The following is a 19,623-nucleotide window of genomic DNA, read 5'->3' as shown; positions in this document are numbered from 1 at the left end:
ACGTTGAGACACAGTCGCAAAAGTAGTGGTGAATTAGGCAAATGGATATTTATTATATATTTAGACTGCATGTTTCCTTTAAAGTTTAATGCACGCAACTGTTTTCGCCAGATTTCACTTCTGCTGTTTCTCATGAGCGTGCGTCAGTCGGGCTTCAACAACAAAGCCGTCTGCGCATCGACTTCCGCTGCACTGACAGCGCTCGCCCAGTGTGGGCGGAGCTATCCGTCTAGGATGTGACGTAGGGACTAGGGCGCCCCCCGCTCCCCGCCCCCCGCCCCCCGCTACTGAAAAACAAGGGGTAGAAAAAGGGTTCGCGTCTCCCATAGGGTGTCTCCACTTTTTTCTTTCTCCCGGCTTCTCTTCCGCAACAACACCACCACCCCCCCCCCCCCCCCACCCCGTGTCCTGTCTTCTTAAAGGAGCAGTACATGATTCAATCGTCTTTTCACCATGGAGAATTTAATCTCTCACATTACAAGATGACCACACCCCCAACACCATGATCATTTGGCAGGTAGGTGATTATGAATGTAGTTATAAATAATGTCAACTATACTGGAATATTAATTGGAAGTAGATTGAGACAGTGACTGAATTGATAGATATGGTCAAATGCTTCCATATTGTTTATACTTATGTATGATTTCTTGTCCAATATCAATTGAATATTCATCCCATTCAGAAAAAGGCAGTTTGAGCTGCTGTCACTCTGTCAGTTTGTCTGTCTTCTCTCTCTCTCTCTCTCTCTCTCTCTCTCTCTCTCTCTCTCTCTCTCTCTCTCTCTCTCTCTCTCTCTCTCTCTCTCTCTCTCTCTCTCTCTCTCTCTCTCTCTCTCTCTCTGCATCTGGGTTTGACATTAAATCACTTTTTTTATTCATCTTGTTGCTCTCTTTTATCCAAAGGGTCTTTAATGTGTTATTCTGAACATGAGTCCATGGAAGGAAACAGCTGCTCATCTCTTCACACCAGCAGTGATGACAAGAGACAAAGCGAACAGTAATCATTTCACCAGATCTCTGTGACTGTGTCACAAGAGAATTTGCAAATTAGATGTGTTCTAACTTCTACCAATAAAACAAAACAAAACAAAAATCCTTCAGTTGGTATCAGCTGTGAAATTAAGTAATGTGTGTTTTTGTCAACATGTGGACAATGAACTATACCAGCCATATTTAAGGTGTCCCTCTCCATTTACAATGAGGAATGTGTTCCCAGATTGCAGTGAAATAAATCGACCAACAAATAATGAGCTGTGTAAGTAGGTTTTGGTTGTTGTTGTTGACCAATTTAACTACATAAATACATGTAGAAAAAGTTATGACTCATTGAATGAGTCAATGACATAGTTAATTTACTCAAGTACATTTACTCAAGTACCTTACTTAAGTACAATTGTGAGGTATTTTTACTTTACTGAAGTACTTCTAATTTTCAATAATTCTACTGCTATCCCACATCTCAAAGGCAAATATTGTACTTTTACTCCACTATAATTACTTGAAAACTTTAGTTTCTTCTTGATTATTATTACAAAACCACTTCAGACCTATATTATATATGCTTTGGCAATTTGAAAATAGCCAAACTTCAAGCTCACAACGTGAGGCGTTATGAACTTGTAGTTCGGCTATTTTCACAATATTTATCTGTGGAACCGAGTCATACTAAATGTAATGCCTCAACTCCTATACATTATGGGGGGTCACGGCCTGAAAAGGTTGAGAAACATTGCAGTTAGAGCAATATGAGTTAAGAGTCTAACTCATATCAAATGCTGAGACACACAGAATGAATGATTATGTGATTCAAAAGGGGTGCAGTACGTTAGTCCGACAGCGCATTCCTCCGACAGCGCAGCGCTCCGACGTTTCCAATACTAAACCCGAACCAAACCCGCACCCTAACCCTAACCGCACGCGGATGCCACATAGTCGGAGAAAAGGTCTGTCGGATTAACGCATGCCTCCCATTCAAAAGGGTATCAAGAAGACTCACCTCAAAACCAACTCACCTCAGAGGTAGGAATACTCACCTCGGAAGACTCACCTCAGAGGTAGGAATACTCACCCCCAAGATTTTCGGGGGGTAGGAACACTCACCCCATGACCTGAGAACACTCACCTCGGAAGACTCACCTCAGAGGTAGGAATACTCACCCCAATGTTTAAAAAAAGGTAAAAAGGTAGATCTACCGGCTTGTGAGCTATGATGTTTAATCCATATCTGGATTACTCCATATCTGGATTAAATTCTTTCTTTGAAGGTATAGAATTAATAAAGTGCTTTAAAAAGTGCTTTAAATACAAGGTAGATTTCATCAGAAAAGGTAAAAAGGTAGATCTACCGGCTTGTGAGCTTTCCATTTTCACAGAATGCTTTCATAATGTGAGCTTTCCATTTTCACAGAATGCTTTCATAATGATGTTTAATTACATTTAGCTAATTAAAGTGCTTTAAATACAAGGTAGATTTCATCAGAAAAGAAGGTAGATTTCATCAGAAAAGTGAACAAGGAATGCAAATAGCAAATAGCATGGTCATTTGCTATGTGTCTCCAGCTCCACACCTTGCCCCATCCACCTATTAGATATCAAACAATGAATCATTAAGTGGGATATTAGTGTTAAGTGGTCAACCCCCCTCCTCCCCTTCACTCCTGTGCCCCCATCAAACAAACAAACAAACAAAGGTAGGAACCCAGAGAAATGAACATTCCAATGTCAATTTATGTTGTTAAATTACATTTAGCTAAGCATTATTGAACTTTAGTTACTTTAGTTACTATTAGATATACATTTCACTATTGTAAGCATTATTGAACTTTAGTTACTAATAGATATACATTTCACTATAGTAAGCATTATTGAACTTTAGTTACTATTAGATATACATTTCACTATTGTAATATCTAATAAATATCAAATACATCTAATATGTATACAGTGATGTTAGGTTTTTAATTAAGTGAGTCCCGGGACTCACTGGTGGTCATTTGAATGAGTCCCACTAATCTTAGATTAGATGTTGGCCTATTTGACAGTGCAAAAGCATTTGCCTCTGATGCCTATAACATTAACGAGCGTCAACAAGCGTCAGCTGGAAACAGACGCACACACCTGCCTGCTGCAGTGCTCTAATTTGAAAGTGACTGGAGTCTGTCTCATTTCTCTGCAAAAGCCTTTGAATATGATGGAACATGATTACTGTGATTATTGTAAGCTCACATTTCATATCACACAAACCATTACAGTAATAATTTATGCAACTTTCACTAACCCTCCCCCCCCCCATAAAAACAAATAATAATACAAAAATATTTTTAATCAAAAAATATTTTTTTATCAAAACTTTTTTTTTTTATCTGTGAAATATTTTCGCGGACCCCCTGGCTATGCGTCGCGGACCCCCAGGGGTCCGCGGACCCCACTTTGAGAACCGTGGCATTACACCATTGAGTTTTTCTGGGTGAGTTTTCCTACCCCCGGGGGGAGTATTCCTACCCCTGAGGTGAGTGTTCCGAGGTGAGTGTTCTCAGGTCCTGAGGTGAGTTTACCCACCCCCCGGGGTGACTGTTCCTACCCCCGAGGTGAGTATTCCTTTTTCAGTTGAGGTGAGTTTGTCTTGAGGTGAGTCTTCTTGTATTCGTTAAAAGACACTATCTAGTGGCCAGATGTCAGAACGTTAAAACTATTCCTTTGATTATTTTTTTGGTGTGCAAAGCTAGTCCTGTTATAAACAATGTTATTTATATTAAATGAGGAGTTCGCCCCAAAAAGGACTTATTCTCTATCAATTGCACACCCCATGAAGCCTTCAATTCAGGGATTTATTTTTGTTTTTGTGGCATTCCTAAGCCAATAATTTGATGACTGGGTGTATTTCCGGTAGGAGACACAAAGAATCTACTTTGTGTCTCCTACCGGATACATTAGCTGGTAGGAGACGGGAATCAAATTATTAGCTTAGGAATGCGACAAAAACAAATCCATGGATTCAAGGCTTCATGGGGTGTGCAATTGATAGAAAATAAGTTTTTTGGGTGAACTACTCCTTTGGATGACTATACCCGTTTATCAGCTTCTATTTTGCAGTTTTCCGGTTAACTTATTTGTGTCATCACTTCCAATTTCACATGTTTGTCCTGTATAAGATATGTATAACGCTCACACAATTATTTTGCTGTAACAGAAACAGATTTTGCAAGATAAACTTCTAGAATGTATTGGAGAAAAGATAAATATAGTTGTAGTGATAGTGACCATCTTGAACACACATTTAGCCACTCGGCTGGGCACAGGGAAACCGTTTTTGACACGTTAAATAACTGAATGTCCAAACTGACACTGCTGCCTGATGAGGTTCACATTTATTATGTGTAACATGAATCACAGCAACGTTTTGTAGAAAGAAAACGATAAAAAACGTATAATAAAGAATAAAAAGAAAAATGTGCAAAAGAAAAGGCGACTGTTAAATAATTCATAGATACAACAATGTACAAATGAAAAACATCCATTCAACTCAAAACAGTGAACACACCATATAAGCTCATTTCTGTAGTGTTTACACCAGTGACAAGGCAACTTGATTTGCATCACACCTTTCATACACCACTGGGAATTGAATTTATTAAACTGTATTATATATTCTCTCTTTCTTTTTAATGCATTTACAAAAGCGAAGATAAATATTGTGTAAGAAAATAAGGGGGACGCGTATGGACCCCTTTGAGTACTAAACCGTTTTCTGTAATGGTGGCCTCTAATTTGCATTTTCAGGAGTAGAAATACCTTACACACATTGTCTGACCCTGAGAACATAGACACATTATTTGTCAGTTTTGCTTGCTTTGTTATAGCTATTGAAAAAGTAGTGCAAAATTGGCAGCCATTTCGTTATGCAAATTAGAGGGTTAAAAACTTGAAAATGGCCTAGCACCCCACTTTTACCCCAAAATGCCTCTAACCTTTTTTCTGAAAATCCTGCCTGACTAACCTTATACAGTATATATAAATTCAGATAGGGTGTCACGGTTTGCAGAATGACCGAACCCAAATGCTGTGCCACAAGCAGAATAGTTTCAATTCAGATTTATTAAAGCAGTAGTTAAGCTTACAGTCAAACGTAGGAGATTCAAGCAGTAAACAGGAATTGCAGAAGCACCCATCAACTAACACGAAACTCCAAGGCAGATCACAGGAACGACAACGTATCTACAGACAGTGTGCGTGTGGAATGAGTCCAGTTTTATAGACAGCAGGTTGATTAGAGAAGTGTTCACAGGTTGGTAATGGGCATGGCACTGCTGGGCTGATGATAGCGTGGCATTGCCAGACTGATAACGTGGATTCACTCACTCGTTCCTCCACGGTATCAGTCTGGAGTTCAGCCCATAGGCAGAGACTATGAGAAATCAGAGAATGACTGGGCCAATCAGTGACTGCGGTTCAACAGATTCAGATCTCCTTAACATAGAGAACACAACCTTGTTCCAGTGCAAATCGTTAATTCCACATGTTTGATAACAGGAGGATGCAATCAAGCCAGCAGAGAAACAATGAAGACCATCAATGCAGACTGTAGACAGACGACCCCCCCCCTCCCCTTTTTTATATATTTTTTATTTTTCATGCTTTTTTTTGTACATAGTGGTATTTTTTCCCTGTATTTTTATGTTGATTTTTGAACTGTTTGGTTGCTACTATGAGGACCCCAACGGAAACAAGTCTGCAAGGACGTTTTTGGTCGGACCTTTTAGACAAAAGTATTATAAATGTAACTGTATTGTTTTACATTCTTTTGCCTAATAAACATTTCAATCAATCAATCAATGTATATAGGCTACTCCATAATATTAATACTCCATATTGCAAGTTGGGTGGCACATCATTAATTAGCCTATATAAAAGACTAGCGTCTTTCTTTTATTAGCAGTTAAAAGGAAGCGGAAACTTATGTATGAGCCATCATTTATTATTTCTAGATCACGTTAGCTTTATCGCCGTCAATAAAGGATTCCTTACTGATTTAAACTAATAATAAAAATGTAAAAAAGTGACGTTCTGAATGGAGGTGGCCGCCGTGAAACCGTACTGATGCGGTCATGTAGCACGGAGAAATTCCTTTCTATCAAGACCAAGTTTGACCTAATAAAAGCATAGATTAAATATCAAAACATAAGGGCGGAAAACATACGGGCGGGGCTTGCGCGCGTCACCAGGGTTTCTGAGCAGCAGGGGCGGGGTTTGCCTAGAACTGCGGTGGGATCCATAATAACGCGCTAATGACATCTAACACGTCCCAGAGTGCCAATGACGCGTAACACGTCAAAACCGTGTTTTCAGTGTTTAAGCTAGATGGCGCTGTTCGCCAACCTATGAGTGATCCTATGACTTCTGGAGAAGAGTAGGCCCGGAAATAATGTGATCACATCAAACCCAGCCCCGTCCAATCTAATGTTAAAGGATTTAGAAAAGTACATTTGTATCTGCTTTTCTTTTTACTAAAGAACGGAGGGTTGTGGTGACACGCTTTCCCCCCCCCCGATGGAAGCAGAGACACTCCTCCGACTTTACTCAATCTACAAGCTCGTAGCTTGTATATCTGCTATTTTTTTTTTTTTAAACTGTGAAAATGTGTGCAAATATTTGAATATATATACACATTTTTAATTCAAATCTTTGCTTCCGGGGGTCCCTGACAGAACAGAATATTTTGAGATGGGGGGGGGGGGTCCGCGGACAAATACTTATGATTTTGAGTGGTCCTTTTTACATATATAGATTTTAGCTTGAAGCCCCCTGCACTTTATGACTTATCTTAAAAGGGTACAAAGTTGGCGTAACATTTCAAAATCTTTTTGTAGCTTTTTCAGGTACGGATGATCCTTCCCACAATGCACCTCCACGATGGGTATTGCCTGCAAACAAATACGCACGCGCACACACACACACACACACACACACACACACACACACACACACACACACACACACACACACACACACACACACACACACACACACACACACACACACACACACACACACGCACACACACTTTTGTTCACAACTATGTGGCTACATAGTAAGTTGATATGTAGCAGCAACTGTATTGTATAGGCTAGTAACTGATGCACTGTATTTGAAAATGTTCAGCAACCCACTGTGAGTCTTTTAGACTAGTGAGCTAAATCATCACCTTCTCAAGACAACCCATAGCCATGAATGGGTTATCCACGCCCATGTAGAGGTTAAACAACCCAATGTAGAGGGTGTACACGTTCGGAGAGAATGGTGGATACAGCTCACTGCACAGGACAAGGAGGATTTGCACAGCCATTATATAACGATATGACACACTGGGCGATATGGCTATGACTTCAAATCAATATCCTGATTATTTCTAGATTACGATTAATGGAGAAAAAAAATAGCAGATCTACAAGCGTGTGATCTTGTGTGATCGGCTATTTACTCTCTTTGTGTACGCCACCAATGTACACTGAAGTATACGTAATACAGGGCTAAGTGGTTAATCAGACAATCGATTTAGTCGATAATAATTGATAATAGTTGATACATTGATATAAATATATATGTTTTTTATAAAAGCTTCTTGATTAGTCAATTAACCTGTAGGCATAAATATTGATTTATATTTTCGGTTAATAGCCCGGCTCTATGACTCGCTCCCTCCAGGTTTTGAGATTTGAGGCCATTCTTGACAGTTGTAGTAGTAGGCTACCTTAAAGGCTGTGTGATCTTCTCGCCGTAGCGGATCGCACCATTCAAATCGCCCATGCGGCGACACGCCAACCAGGCCAGTTTCATCACGAAGAGCATGTACACGTTGGAGTCATCGAACACGGTTCCCATCTTGTCCAGGGACTGTTTATACATATCCAGCAACTCGCTAGGGGGTGCAAGAGAGTTAAGGATGCAATGGCACAGGCTGAACCTGAAAAGCTATTGTTAAAGGTACTCACATCAGACTCTTGTAACGGTGGGATGATATACTTTGTTGATTCAACAGCTTTACTTTGAATTTAAATGTATATAATTACATTTATGTTGGTTTTCAGAGAATATTTTCAGAGCAAAGAGGCTCTTGCCGAACAAGTATAAGTTGTCTCAGTAGATCAGTATGCAAAAGGGGAACACTTGATAGGCTTTTCGAGAACAGGTACAGCATTGCTCTGGGTGCTATTTATACGATCAATAGCTAGGCCTGTCACAATTATTACATAATCGTCAAAATCGTTTACATTTTGAAAAAACAATGAAAAATGTTCAAAAATAAATAAATAATAGAAATCACATCACTTTGTGATGAGTTTTAAGCTTGTAGATCTGCTATTTCAGATTGTTTTTACCATGAATAAAAGTATTAAATATGTCAATACTTTATTTGTATATTGTAGTTATTTGTCATATCTGCCCTGTGCAATTTTTCATTACGAAGCCTAAAAGGCTAATTTGTTCCAATGTTCAATGCTAAGCACACAATTCAATCGTTAATCGCGATTATTTGAGTGACAATTAATCATTAAATAATTAAATGTGTAATGACAGCCCTATGAATAGCACAAGGAGGCACATGGTCTAAAATGCAGGCCGTTGTGGGTGTGAAAACCTCATCTTATGTAAGGATATTTCTCTCCTTGCTCTCGATGGCTAATTCCAACAGTTCAATGGCCTTCTTAGCGACGCTGACCATGTTGCTGATGACATCTTGCCCAATGGGATCGCTCCGCTGACGCACTTTGAGCTTGGCCTTGTCCTGAGACCAAGGAGAGAAGATGACATGTTAGAGTTGAGGAACATTAGCCGCTCGTGAACTAAGATAATTCTGTTATCAATGATCTATCAATACTGCTGTGCTCTTGTGTGTGATGTTGAGGTGATGATTGTGTTTGTTTGCTTGCTTATTTATTTAAAAAATGTTTCAAAAGATTCTCAGACATTTTCCAAAAATATTCACAATTTTCTGAAAAATAGGGCTTAAGTGATTAATAATAATAATAATAATTACAGTGTTTGCTCTATGTTCTAAGGTTTTTATCTCTGTGTTTACGCATCCAAATCCCCTAACCGGACACTAAAACTTCTGAACTGAACTGTATACGTCATTTTATTTTGTCAGTTTTTTTTTTCAGTCTTGGTTTTTCATGACTTACTTTGGACTTAGTTTGACATTCCTGGCAGTCACAGGTGAAGTTGTATTTTTTTCTTAACTGGTCGTTTCTGTCTTCCGTTGGGTACATAAGGTCTATGTAGCTGATCAGCATCTTTGGAAGGCACAGGAACAAACACAGACATGTGAATAGTACTTCAGGTTTCTCCTGCACATCTAATTCTGGGGTCAAGGAGTTGTTTTTTATCTGGAGTGTCTAAGGGCAAGTACACACTACAGGAGTCCATTTCTTGAAATCGGCTGTCATATATCGTTGTGATTTTTACACTATAGATTCAATAGCTGTATTTGTATATAGGTTTAAAGTGCGCATGTGGCCTAGTCGCTTTTGTTGGGCTTGTTTTCATAGACCTGGTTGCTTATTTCTCTCGCAAAGTCTGGCAACACTGTTCAGACACATGCTGCACACATACACACACATACACACACACACACAAACAGAGCTCGCTCTCTCAGTCTCTCTTTCTCTCTCTGTGTGCAATTTCTCTCAAATAAACACCACCCCCCTCGAGCACGCAAGCTCACTCTCTCATCCAGTTTTATATGTTTTTACTTAATACAGGACTAGACGGTAATATTGAGGTAATATTGCGGTACTATGCGAGGGTCTGTTTGTTGCGGTCAGGTCCAGCGACCCTCCCCTAGTCACGGTGGCTGTAATGTGCTCTCATTGGCTGTAGCGTGGATCGCCAAAATCAAAGCAGAGACAAATATCAAACCTACTAGATATCTAGAAACACTCGGGAACGCATCACAGAGCGCTATTATCGCGGGTAGATCCTCTCGCAGAACCTTTCACACACAGCGAGCAATATGTCGCCGATCAAAGCCCAAGGGGGGTTTTGTCGGCGATCGACAAAAAAGGTCCCCCACAGCATAATCGGAGAAAATATCCTACAGTGTGTACCCACCCTAAAAGATCGATGCCCAGCCCGCACAGGCTTACAAGACACTCACAAAAGATATATCATTATTTTGCTATTTTATAAAATGTTGTACATCTTTGGAAACTTTCTCCTACAGTATGCCCAAAATAGGGATGCCAGGTTTAAAGTGGTTAAGACCAGCTGGTTCAAATGGTGATCCCCTACCCAGTGGTTCTCCACCAGTGGTCCGGGGACCACCAGTGGTACTTGAGGGGGTTCCACGTGGTCCTCAGCTAAATGATGGAGAGTTGGTAACAATTGGTTTTATTTTACTCTCTCAATAGTTAAACTTTTATAACATCTGCATCACTTAATTTACAAGAAGTCTTCACTATAAGAGAATGTAGAATAATTGTTATTTTGATCAACGTTTGCCTGTTATCTCTCCTATGGTACCAACATGAAGCATGGATGGAATTGGGGACAAAATTATATCCAACGATAACAACATATTCTAAGGCTTTGGTATCTCATCAAACGGTGGTCTGTGGCTCAAATGCCAAATAAATAATGGACCTTGATATGAAAAAGGTTGAAAACCACTGCCCTACCCCCTTGTAACACATACCGTGTCCCCCATACACACACATACATCCCTGTGCAGCTGTCTCCTCTCCTCACCTCATCACCAGGCTTCATATCCTGTAATGCCCGTATTTCTGCTGCCGTTCCCTTGTTTGTGACAATCACACTGGGTACACAGCTGTGGTTTATGAGGGAAACACTGAGGGGAGAGAGAGAGATGGGGAGAAGGTCAACAGGAAGAGAAGAGAGAAAGAGAGAGAGAGAGAGAGAGAGAGAGAGAGAGAGAGAGAGAGAGAGAGAGAGAGAGAGAGAGAGAGAGAGAGTGAGTGAGTTAGTCCATGAGCCAGAGCCCGAAAATAATGTACTAGGATTTTTCAAAGGTTAGTCAAAATCACTCAGATTCGCTGGCAGTGGGCTGACACTTTTCTGAAAAAGTCTGTCAGTCTGGCATTTCATTATTGCAGTACTGTAGCTTTTTTTAATGGTGTACTGACATGATAAGTAGGGTTTAAGTGGTTACATTGATGAGGGTTTAACTCTGTTAGTGTGCGTGTGTGTGCGTGTGCGTGTGCGTGTGCGTCTGTGTGTGTGTGTGTGTGTGCCTGTGTGTGCGTGCCTGTGCGAGAGTGCGTGTGTGTGTGTGTTCTTACTCTGCGTAGACAACAATACCAGTACAAGGACTCAATTCCTCATCATGCAAATCGAAGCTATTACAGTGAACCTGTTGCACAGAGAGAGAATTCATTACTAATCCTGCTAATGTATTCACACCTGTTGGAAAACAATTTGGTCGTTATTTTCTTATATTTAATAATCTGCTGTGAGTTAGGTGAGAAATGGTACACAGATTGTTAGTGTTTCAGAATCGATGAGTGCTAGACAGGTGAGAAAGTGGTCAGTGTGTACTAATGCTATTCTCAAAGTAGCAGACTGTAAAAAGGGGGGGGGTACAGTATATTGTTACTGTCTGGCAGAAACCTTGTATCTCCATATTTATTTTTTTCTTTGTAGCTCACAGTGATGTGCATTGTGATGTGAGCTTGTAGATCAGCTATTATTTTTTTATTTTTCTTCACCTATAATGGCATGCCCAAAATTGGGATGCCAGGTTGAAAGTGGTAAAGTCAGACCCAATGGACAGTATTAACAAGAGCTTGTGACTAAAGCATAACTACATTGTATTCACTGGAACACAGGTTCTTTCCCCCTCCATTTCCTGTAAAATAACAGTTTTGGACATACAAGGTTTCCTCTGGACAACAACTGTGTGTGTGTGTGTGTGTGTGTGTGTGTGTGTGTGTGTGTGTGTGTGTGTGTGTGTGTGCGTGCGTGTCATCACACTACCTGTGAGAAGATTGAAAGCAGGTCATGGTGATCAGGGAAGTCCAGGTGTTTGGAATAGAAGTGATGCAGGTTGGCGATTTCAGCCTTGTGAATCCATTTCTTCTCTTCGTCTGTAAAATACACAGTGTTAATTAACTTAATGTGTAAAAATGTACTCATGTGCAAAAGAATATAAATACAGAATAGACAGGCTACACTAATGCACTACTCTACTGTATTAACCACTTCAACCCTATAGGGCATAGCAGTGGCAGCCATTTTGTGGTGCCACAAAACGAAACCCCATTCATTTTTCAGAAAATATTTATATTAATTATTTTAAGCCTTGAACCAAGTCATCCATGTTCCTGGTGATTCAGGACCATAAAACATTTGATTCTGCGAAAAAAAATAATTGAAAACCGCAGAAAAAAAGGGTATTTATTAAATATAGTATATCAGGTAGTAAGCATTTATCTTACCTTTATTATTCATATAATATTATTGACTCGTTCTTTGTTAGGTTTCATTATTAAATTATTGACTTATTCTATGCTCGTAGACATGTTATCAGCTACTTTCTGTCAATAAATTCTGTGCAGGTGATAAGTGTCAGAGTTTGGAAGCGCTTGTTTTCAATAACGCAACGTCCTGCTGCCTCCTGCATTATGTGCAATTTACAAACAGGTGGTATGCAGGACCATTGAGTGATTTCCAACGAGTGCTTCCAAACTCCAACGCTCCATGCTGCTCAATGTTTACCACTCATTATAGAAGAGGGGGGCGTGTCCCGGTGGAAAAGTGATGCACGTGCATACTCTCTATAAGACGTAAAAGCAATGGTGGTTTTCACTGTCTGGCACTGAATGATCACAGCAGCCTCGGAAAACAGCGATCAAGTGTCCGAAAAGATTGCCCACCCCCCTCCTTTAAGCGGTAAAATCATTTTTTTCCCTGTTAATTCAACTCTTGAGAGTGTATAAATGGAACCAAATCGACCGGTAAGGGTCCATTTGGCTACATCTTTCCTCTCTCTTAGTTACAAATGATTTTTATGGCGAATGTGCCCATGTGTGCCCATGTATGTTTGTGTGTTTCTGTTGAGTGATCCCTTACTTGAATGCAATTCTTCCATCAGTATAAGCTTCTCAGATGCAGATCTTTCTTTCTGTGCCTTCTGTAGAAAGAAGCATTTGCAAGAAATTAAGCATTGGCAAAAAATCTACACTTCTTAATATATATATATTTTTAAAGGTTCTTCTATATAAAGCAGTTAGCACAAATCAATACTTACAGATAGTTCATCATAAGGTACCTGTACTTATACCCATCACATATCATTCATGTCCAAGTGATAATATTAAGAAGAATTGTCAAATAACTGATTTCAAAATGCTACTGTTGGTTTATAAAGCACTGAATGGTTTAAGGCCAAAATACATTCATGATCTCTTGCTATCATGAACTTCCACTCAGACAGGGGTCATCAACATGTCCATACATGGACAAACATGTCCGGCTAGACTTGTCTATGTCCAAGTCCACGGCACTTTTTTATTTATAATTTTTGTATATGTTTGAATAATTTGGGTGATTCATAAAGTGTCGGGATGACATGCTCATTAATATGTTGCAGGATATTTGTGGTATTGTACAGTACATGTTTGCATCAGGTGAGGACAACAAGACCTAGAAGTAATGTTTGTGAATAGCTGCCTTAATTCCCTGAAAATGTCAAAATGTGCGTTCAATCCTTTGTGGGATAGTATTTTTTTCTAAGACAATGGATTAATGGAGTGTATGAGGTGTGTCAGACAATGACACAATTAAAGTCAACGGTATGTGAGTGACCACAGTGAAGAATGGTGCAGGAAAAGAGCGAAACAAGATGGCATGTCATCTGTTGAGAAGGAGCACTGAGGCAAAGGAGGGCAGAACTGGCAGTAGAGCCGATTTTCGTCAATTAAGAAAAAGTGTTTCAATTCAATAATAACAACTACAATAACACTCCGCAATCATAATCCATGGAAACCCTTGATCCACAGCCTCACCATCAGACCTCCTTCTCACGTCTGATCAGAATTAGGCACCTTTCCATCTAACTATTGTGACACTGCATTCCTTTCAACCCTGTCATGCCCTTCATGAATCACTCATCATGTACATAATTATCTGTTTTGACACTCAAGTATCCTTTTCCATTCTTGGTATACCCTAGACTTTGTCGTCAACATAGACTATGTTGAACCTGTTCCTGTATGATGTTTTCCTGAGTTTTTGGGTGTTAATTCAATCTGTTTATTGCAATTTTTGTATTTGATGGATTGCACTGGAGTAAGCTATTATGTATCTGCATAGTACCAACTTTTTATATAGAATGCTTCTGTGAAAAAATCCAATAAACAAAGTTTCTCTCTCTCTCTCACTCTCACTCTCACTCTCACTCCATCTCTCTCTCTCTCTATATATATATATATATATATATATATATATATATAGACACACACACACACACACACACACACACACACACACACACACACACACACACACACACATTTATATATCTTTACATTTTATTTTAGAATTTCCATTTCCGATCAGCAGCAACATATAGCTATATGCTTTGATTATTTTTCATTCATATTATGACAAATTAGCGCGACTGTAAAGACAAAACGGAAGCGGGGGAGTGTCTGGCAACAGTCTGGCTCGCGAGACTACACTAGACCCAACAACTCGTATAGTATTTCAAAATTAGGAATAACGCTGGAAAAATCAAGAAAGACCCCCCACTCACCTTTGTGGCAAGGATCCTGGCGACCAGGCGGACACTCCGATATGGACACCATTTTGGACCATACTTAACCATTGCTGAGCACTCCAGCTTGTGCATAGCCCAGTTCCCTTTCTGACAGACAGACACACACACACACACACACACACACACACACACACACACACACACACACACACACACACACACACACACACACACACACACACACACACACACACACACACACACACACACACACACACACACACACACACACACACACACACACACACACACACACACAAATTTAGCAAGTTTGCAACATGATGCTTGAGACCCTTTTCATAGCAGCCATTTTGAGGTACTGTAAACACAGCTGAAGCCGGTTATAACACTAGTTGTGGATGTCTTCCATTTATGTATATCTGTGTAAAGGCATGAAATTAACCCTACAAGCATGTTGCCTGGCACACAGTAACAACAAAATTAAACTCGCCCACAAATACTGCTTAACAGTTGGTCTATAGGGCGTCTAAGCTATGCTATGTACAGTACAGTGCTATGCCAGTAATGCCACTCAACACAATGCTAAGCTTTCAGTATACACTAGTCCTGTCCTTGACTGACCTGTGTCCTTCCTTACCCTCTTCTCATATCTTCATGTCACACAAAGCTATTATTTTTAATTAACCCACTGAATCTCTTCTCCACCTGAATCAGATCTTTGCATGTCTACTGTGGGCATAGCCGTTTAGGGCTTAGCCTAAGTGTTTAAATAAAATTACATTCAGTTCATGTGTGTATATTGACTTGTTTTCTTGTTAATTAATTGTATAATTCAAATTAATTGTTCTTTTCATAATTGAAGTTTACTTAATTTAAACCTATTTTATCAAACAGTTATTTGTGTTTATTTATTTCTTAGCTCATAAGTTAAATGTTCTCAAATATAAACTTTTTTTACAAACATTTTTCAAAATGATTAGAAAAATTAAACATTATCGGTGGTCTCTAGGACGCTCAGAAATTGAGATCAGCAATTCAGCATTGGACCCAAACATCTGGGTTTTGTTTCTTATTGATCCACAGTGAAACCAAAGGTGAACTTCCATGTGTGATCAATCACATTCCATTCTATGTTTCTGTTTTACACTCAATCAGAAGTGTTCTGTATCAGATATGAAACAAAGCCATAAAAGGAAACAAGTCCCCAGGACTTTTTTTGTGTTATCCTTTTAGCCTAATGTCTTACTGTACCATGCACAGCTGTTTACATTTCTGTCTAGTAATAAAGTATTCAATCAATCAAAAAAGTAACTAAGAACAAATTAACAATCAGATGGTAGAGGAATAATGTGAGCAACTTCAGATGAAAATTAACTTTTGGCTAACTCTGGCTCATTTACGTCGACGTGAAAACTGACATGTTGATTAATGTGCACTGTCCCTGATCAATAAATAAACATTCCTGCAGTCATTAACCCCCTTCTTCCTCCTTCTCATCCACTCGTTTCCTACCTGGCAGGTGACATTGCAATAGAAGGCTTTCTTGCACTTTACACAATTCTTCAAGTCCTGTTTCCTATGAATGAACAAACATTGGCCCTCATTTATCAACGCAGTGTATAAACCGGCGTATATTTTCCCATATATTCGGCCGTACACCAACGTCGAAGTCACATTTATCAACGCATCCTACACAGCTGATCCAAGCGTACATTTGGTCCCAGCGTTGATAAATGTCACGGCTGAAACCGAGCGTCATTTAAATAACACGCCCTTAAATATTCTCAAAACGCCCCGATTTTACGACATGAAGATTGAAGAACCAGAATACGATCAAAGAAATCATGAAAAGCCAATAAGAAAGAGTTTCCCTGGAATACGTTTGTATATTAATTTATTTAACCCATACCGAGCACTCTGACCGCTGGACAGGCGAGTCCCGTCCTGCTCCGCATTAATGAGAGATAGCCTGGAGAGAACATTAATGAATGAAGGCTGGTGTGTGTTGGACCATGGGTTAAATGTCTGATCTCCCGGTGGCCATGAAAATATAACAGAAGCGCCGCTGCACCGGGTCTAAACTGTTAGACAGGTGCTCTCGCAGAAGAGTGCTCTCGCAGAAGCGCCCGTAAATTTTGAAAATAGCAGATCTACAAGCTCACAACGCCTTGCTGGCTTGTGAGCTTGTAGATCTGCTATTTTCAATAGACCAATTATTTGTTTACTAACATTGAGACTGGATGCACAGGTGATTGTTTCACGCAATCAATTCTCAACCTGTTGTTTCGGGGTGCGCTGGTTTCAGCACACCCCAACCCCCTCTTGTGTGTTGGTTAGTGAGGCGCGTCCTAGCGAGACCTGACAGAATGGGTTTCATTGCGCGCATACTGGTTGCACGCATACTGGTTCTTATCAGTGTGACGTCGTCTGTTAAGGGGTCTATACAGCCAGATCTACAATCCTATCTGAATGACTGTTAAAGCAGTTTGTTTAAATTACTTTATAAAATGTTATATTTTCACAGCGATTATTTATTAGTGTAGATATACATTTATGAGGGGATTATGTGTCCAGATGCCTGTCAGACAGTCAAACAATGCTGCTCCGCAGGTCTAGGATGGAATAAACGGGTGCAGCCAACGTCAACAACTGGTCCCGGCCAGACGTGAGATTTCAACGTACCGTGGGATGAAGCCCACGTCAGGATATATTGATAAATGCCAAAAGGTGCGGTGATCTCCCCGTACGGCCATTATTTGGGCTGCACCGCGTTGATACATGAGGGCCAGTGTGTTTTAATGAGCAGCATGTTACAACATATGTGTCTACATCCTCTTAGATATATTGGATATATTGATTGTTTACACACACACAAGCACGCACACACGCAGGCACACACACACACACCTAGATAGCATAGGTACTCCAGTGCTTAGGTACTCCAGTGCACCAGATTAACTTGCAACCCAACAAAGAGAAATTTGTGAAAAGAAAAATAAATAAATAATAATAATAATAATGTGGAAGTTATGGGAATCAAACCCAGGACTTTCTAGCTGTGAGGCGACAGTGCTACCGACTGCGCCACCGTGTCCCAAGTTATGACAATTTATGATGGAATTAATAGAAATCTTCTATAGAGGAACAAATCTCATCAATCATTTAAACCATATGACAAAAGTAGCTTACTGCTGCCAATGACGGTTTGAAAATGTAGCTCTCAGCTCTATTCCTGGGAGTCTATATTATTGCTACAGCAGGTTCTACTATTGTTCAAGATTATTGTTAGTTTCCCATTCTACTAAATTGTTAATTTCACCTGCATTTACATACATAGGACCACAATGGAAACAAGTCCCCAAGACTGTTTTGTGTTAACATTTTTGACTAATATAGTATTCAATCAATCAATAACCTGGTATCCCAAGTTTAAAATGTCACCAAATTCTGCTTAAAAAAAAGTAAAATAAAAAATCACACACACACACACACACACACACACACACACACACACACACACACACACACACACACACACACACACACACACACACACACACACACACACAGGATGAACGAGTGACGTCAGGACTTCGGTACTCTATAGCCTACAACACAGGCCTGTTAATGCACACAGAAAGGAAATAACAAGTTAGAATATGCATGCCACGTAAATACATACTTAGCAACGCAGAACTCGCAGTACTCTCCCCTCAGTTCAACGTTGAGGATGTAAGAGTACGCCGGGGAGGAGAAGATAAGTTCTCCAACTTTGAATGGTTTGGTCACCCGAAGACCTCGTCCTTTAGTAGGACTGTGGAACATCTCGATTCCCTCGATTTGTTCCTGCATTGTTGCTTCCATGGTCTTCTGAGTGCCCCGTCGAAGTGACTTTATTCCACAAGGTAAGCAAAGATAGATTGTGGTGGTGTCCCCCCTTTAAGGTCTGTCACGTCACCACAGGTCCTGTTTACTATGCGTATCGTCACCCCCATAGGGATGACGATATATCAGTTTTTGTGTTGGTTCAGAACGGGGCATTAAATGCCCCGTTCTGAACCAACACAAAAACTGATATTAATTGACTTCACAAACTGCTTCCAATAAGCAACATTTGTATTTAATGAAGATATTAACAATATTTCATCAGCATCATCTTATCATCTTATTATAATGTAGTCATAGTGTTCTATTGTAGGCTACACTGTAACACTATAAAACATGTGTTTAATTCCTCACCTGTCATTAATCCTGATGTTTGTACAAGGTCCAATTGTTGACTTCGTAGTTGATCTGTACCACACAGTGTCAGATACAAGATTACTGATTAATACAATGGTTTATATTTCCTGTTTAAAGTTGAGCTGGGCAGAGAGACAGAGAGAGGTTGCCAAAATCCTTAGCCTACGAACATTCAGAACAACCAATCATGTCTAAACACAATACACCAGCGTCCCCAGCTAAATGTGTTAATATAGCAGCAAAACAACCACTTTGAAAATAGCAGATCTACAAGCTCACAATGCGGCACAATGCGATGAGCAAAGTTTTTATTTTTCATTAAAAAAATGCAAATGTCCTGCATTTGCATTTTGCAAATGCAAACATATTATATCACATTAGTTCATGTTCACATGTTCAAATATCTTTGACAATAATCACATTTGAACTGGGAACCCCCCACCCTGACAAGCACTTGGAATGGTAGGCATAGACCCCTTAACAGACGACGTCACACTGATAAGAACCAGTATGCCTGCAACCAGTATGCTCTTAATGAAAAACCCATTCTATCAGGTCTCGCTAGGACGCGCCTCACTAGCCAACACACAAGAGGGGGTTGGGGTGTGCTGAAACCAGCGCACC

The 19,623-nt window shown here is 39.9% G+C and overlaps 1 protein-coding gene across 3 annotated transcripts in view; it reads right to left on the bottom strand.

Moving 5' to 3' along the window:
• Positions 1-4,347: 4,347 nt before the first annotated feature.
• LOC311059899 (N-lysine methyltransferase SMYD2-A-like) overlaps positions 4,348-19,623 on the bottom strand; it is a gene marked incomplete at its 5' end in the record, with an annotated part of 128,510 nt that continues 113,234 nt past the window's right edge. The window contains 12 exons of one of the 3 annotated variants that reach the window (XM_084078009.1): positions 4,348-6,922; positions 7,204-7,312; positions 7,750-7,924; positions 8,658-8,784; positions 9,182-9,292; positions 10,746-10,848; positions 11,300-11,370; positions 11,994-12,103; positions 13,089-13,149; positions 14,773-14,883; positions 16,270-16,333; positions 18,440-18,621. In XM_084078009.1, the coding sequence (XP_083934135.1) occupies positions 6,818-6,922; positions 7,204-7,312; positions 7,750-7,924; positions 8,658-8,784; positions 9,182-9,292; positions 10,746-10,848; positions 11,300-11,370; positions 11,994-12,103; positions 13,089-13,149; positions 14,773-14,883; positions 16,270-16,333; positions 18,440-18,621 (1,329 nt within the window). In that variant the 3' untranslated portion in view covers positions 4,348-6,817. Of the gene's footprint in view, positions 6,923-7,203; positions 7,313-7,749; positions 7,925-8,657; positions 8,785-9,181; positions 9,293-10,745; positions 10,849-11,299; positions 11,371-11,993; positions 12,104-13,088; positions 13,150-14,772; positions 14,884-16,269; positions 16,334-18,439; positions 18,622-19,623 lie in introns of those variants that run through there. The other 2 variants (XM_084078008.1, XM_084078007.1) reach the window with 2 other exon arrangements.

The sequence above is a fragment of the Gymnoscopelus microlampas genome (genome assembly GCF_963454915.1).
Source record: "Gymnoscopelus microlampas genome assembly, chromosome: 14".
NCBI classification, from domain to species: Eukaryota; Metazoa; Chordata; class Actinopteri; order Myctophiformes; family Myctophidae; genus Gymnoscopelus; species Gymnoscopelus microlampas.
The sequence above is the reverse complement of the archived record's forward strand: the minus strand, read 5'-3'. Positions and strand labels throughout refer to the sequence as shown.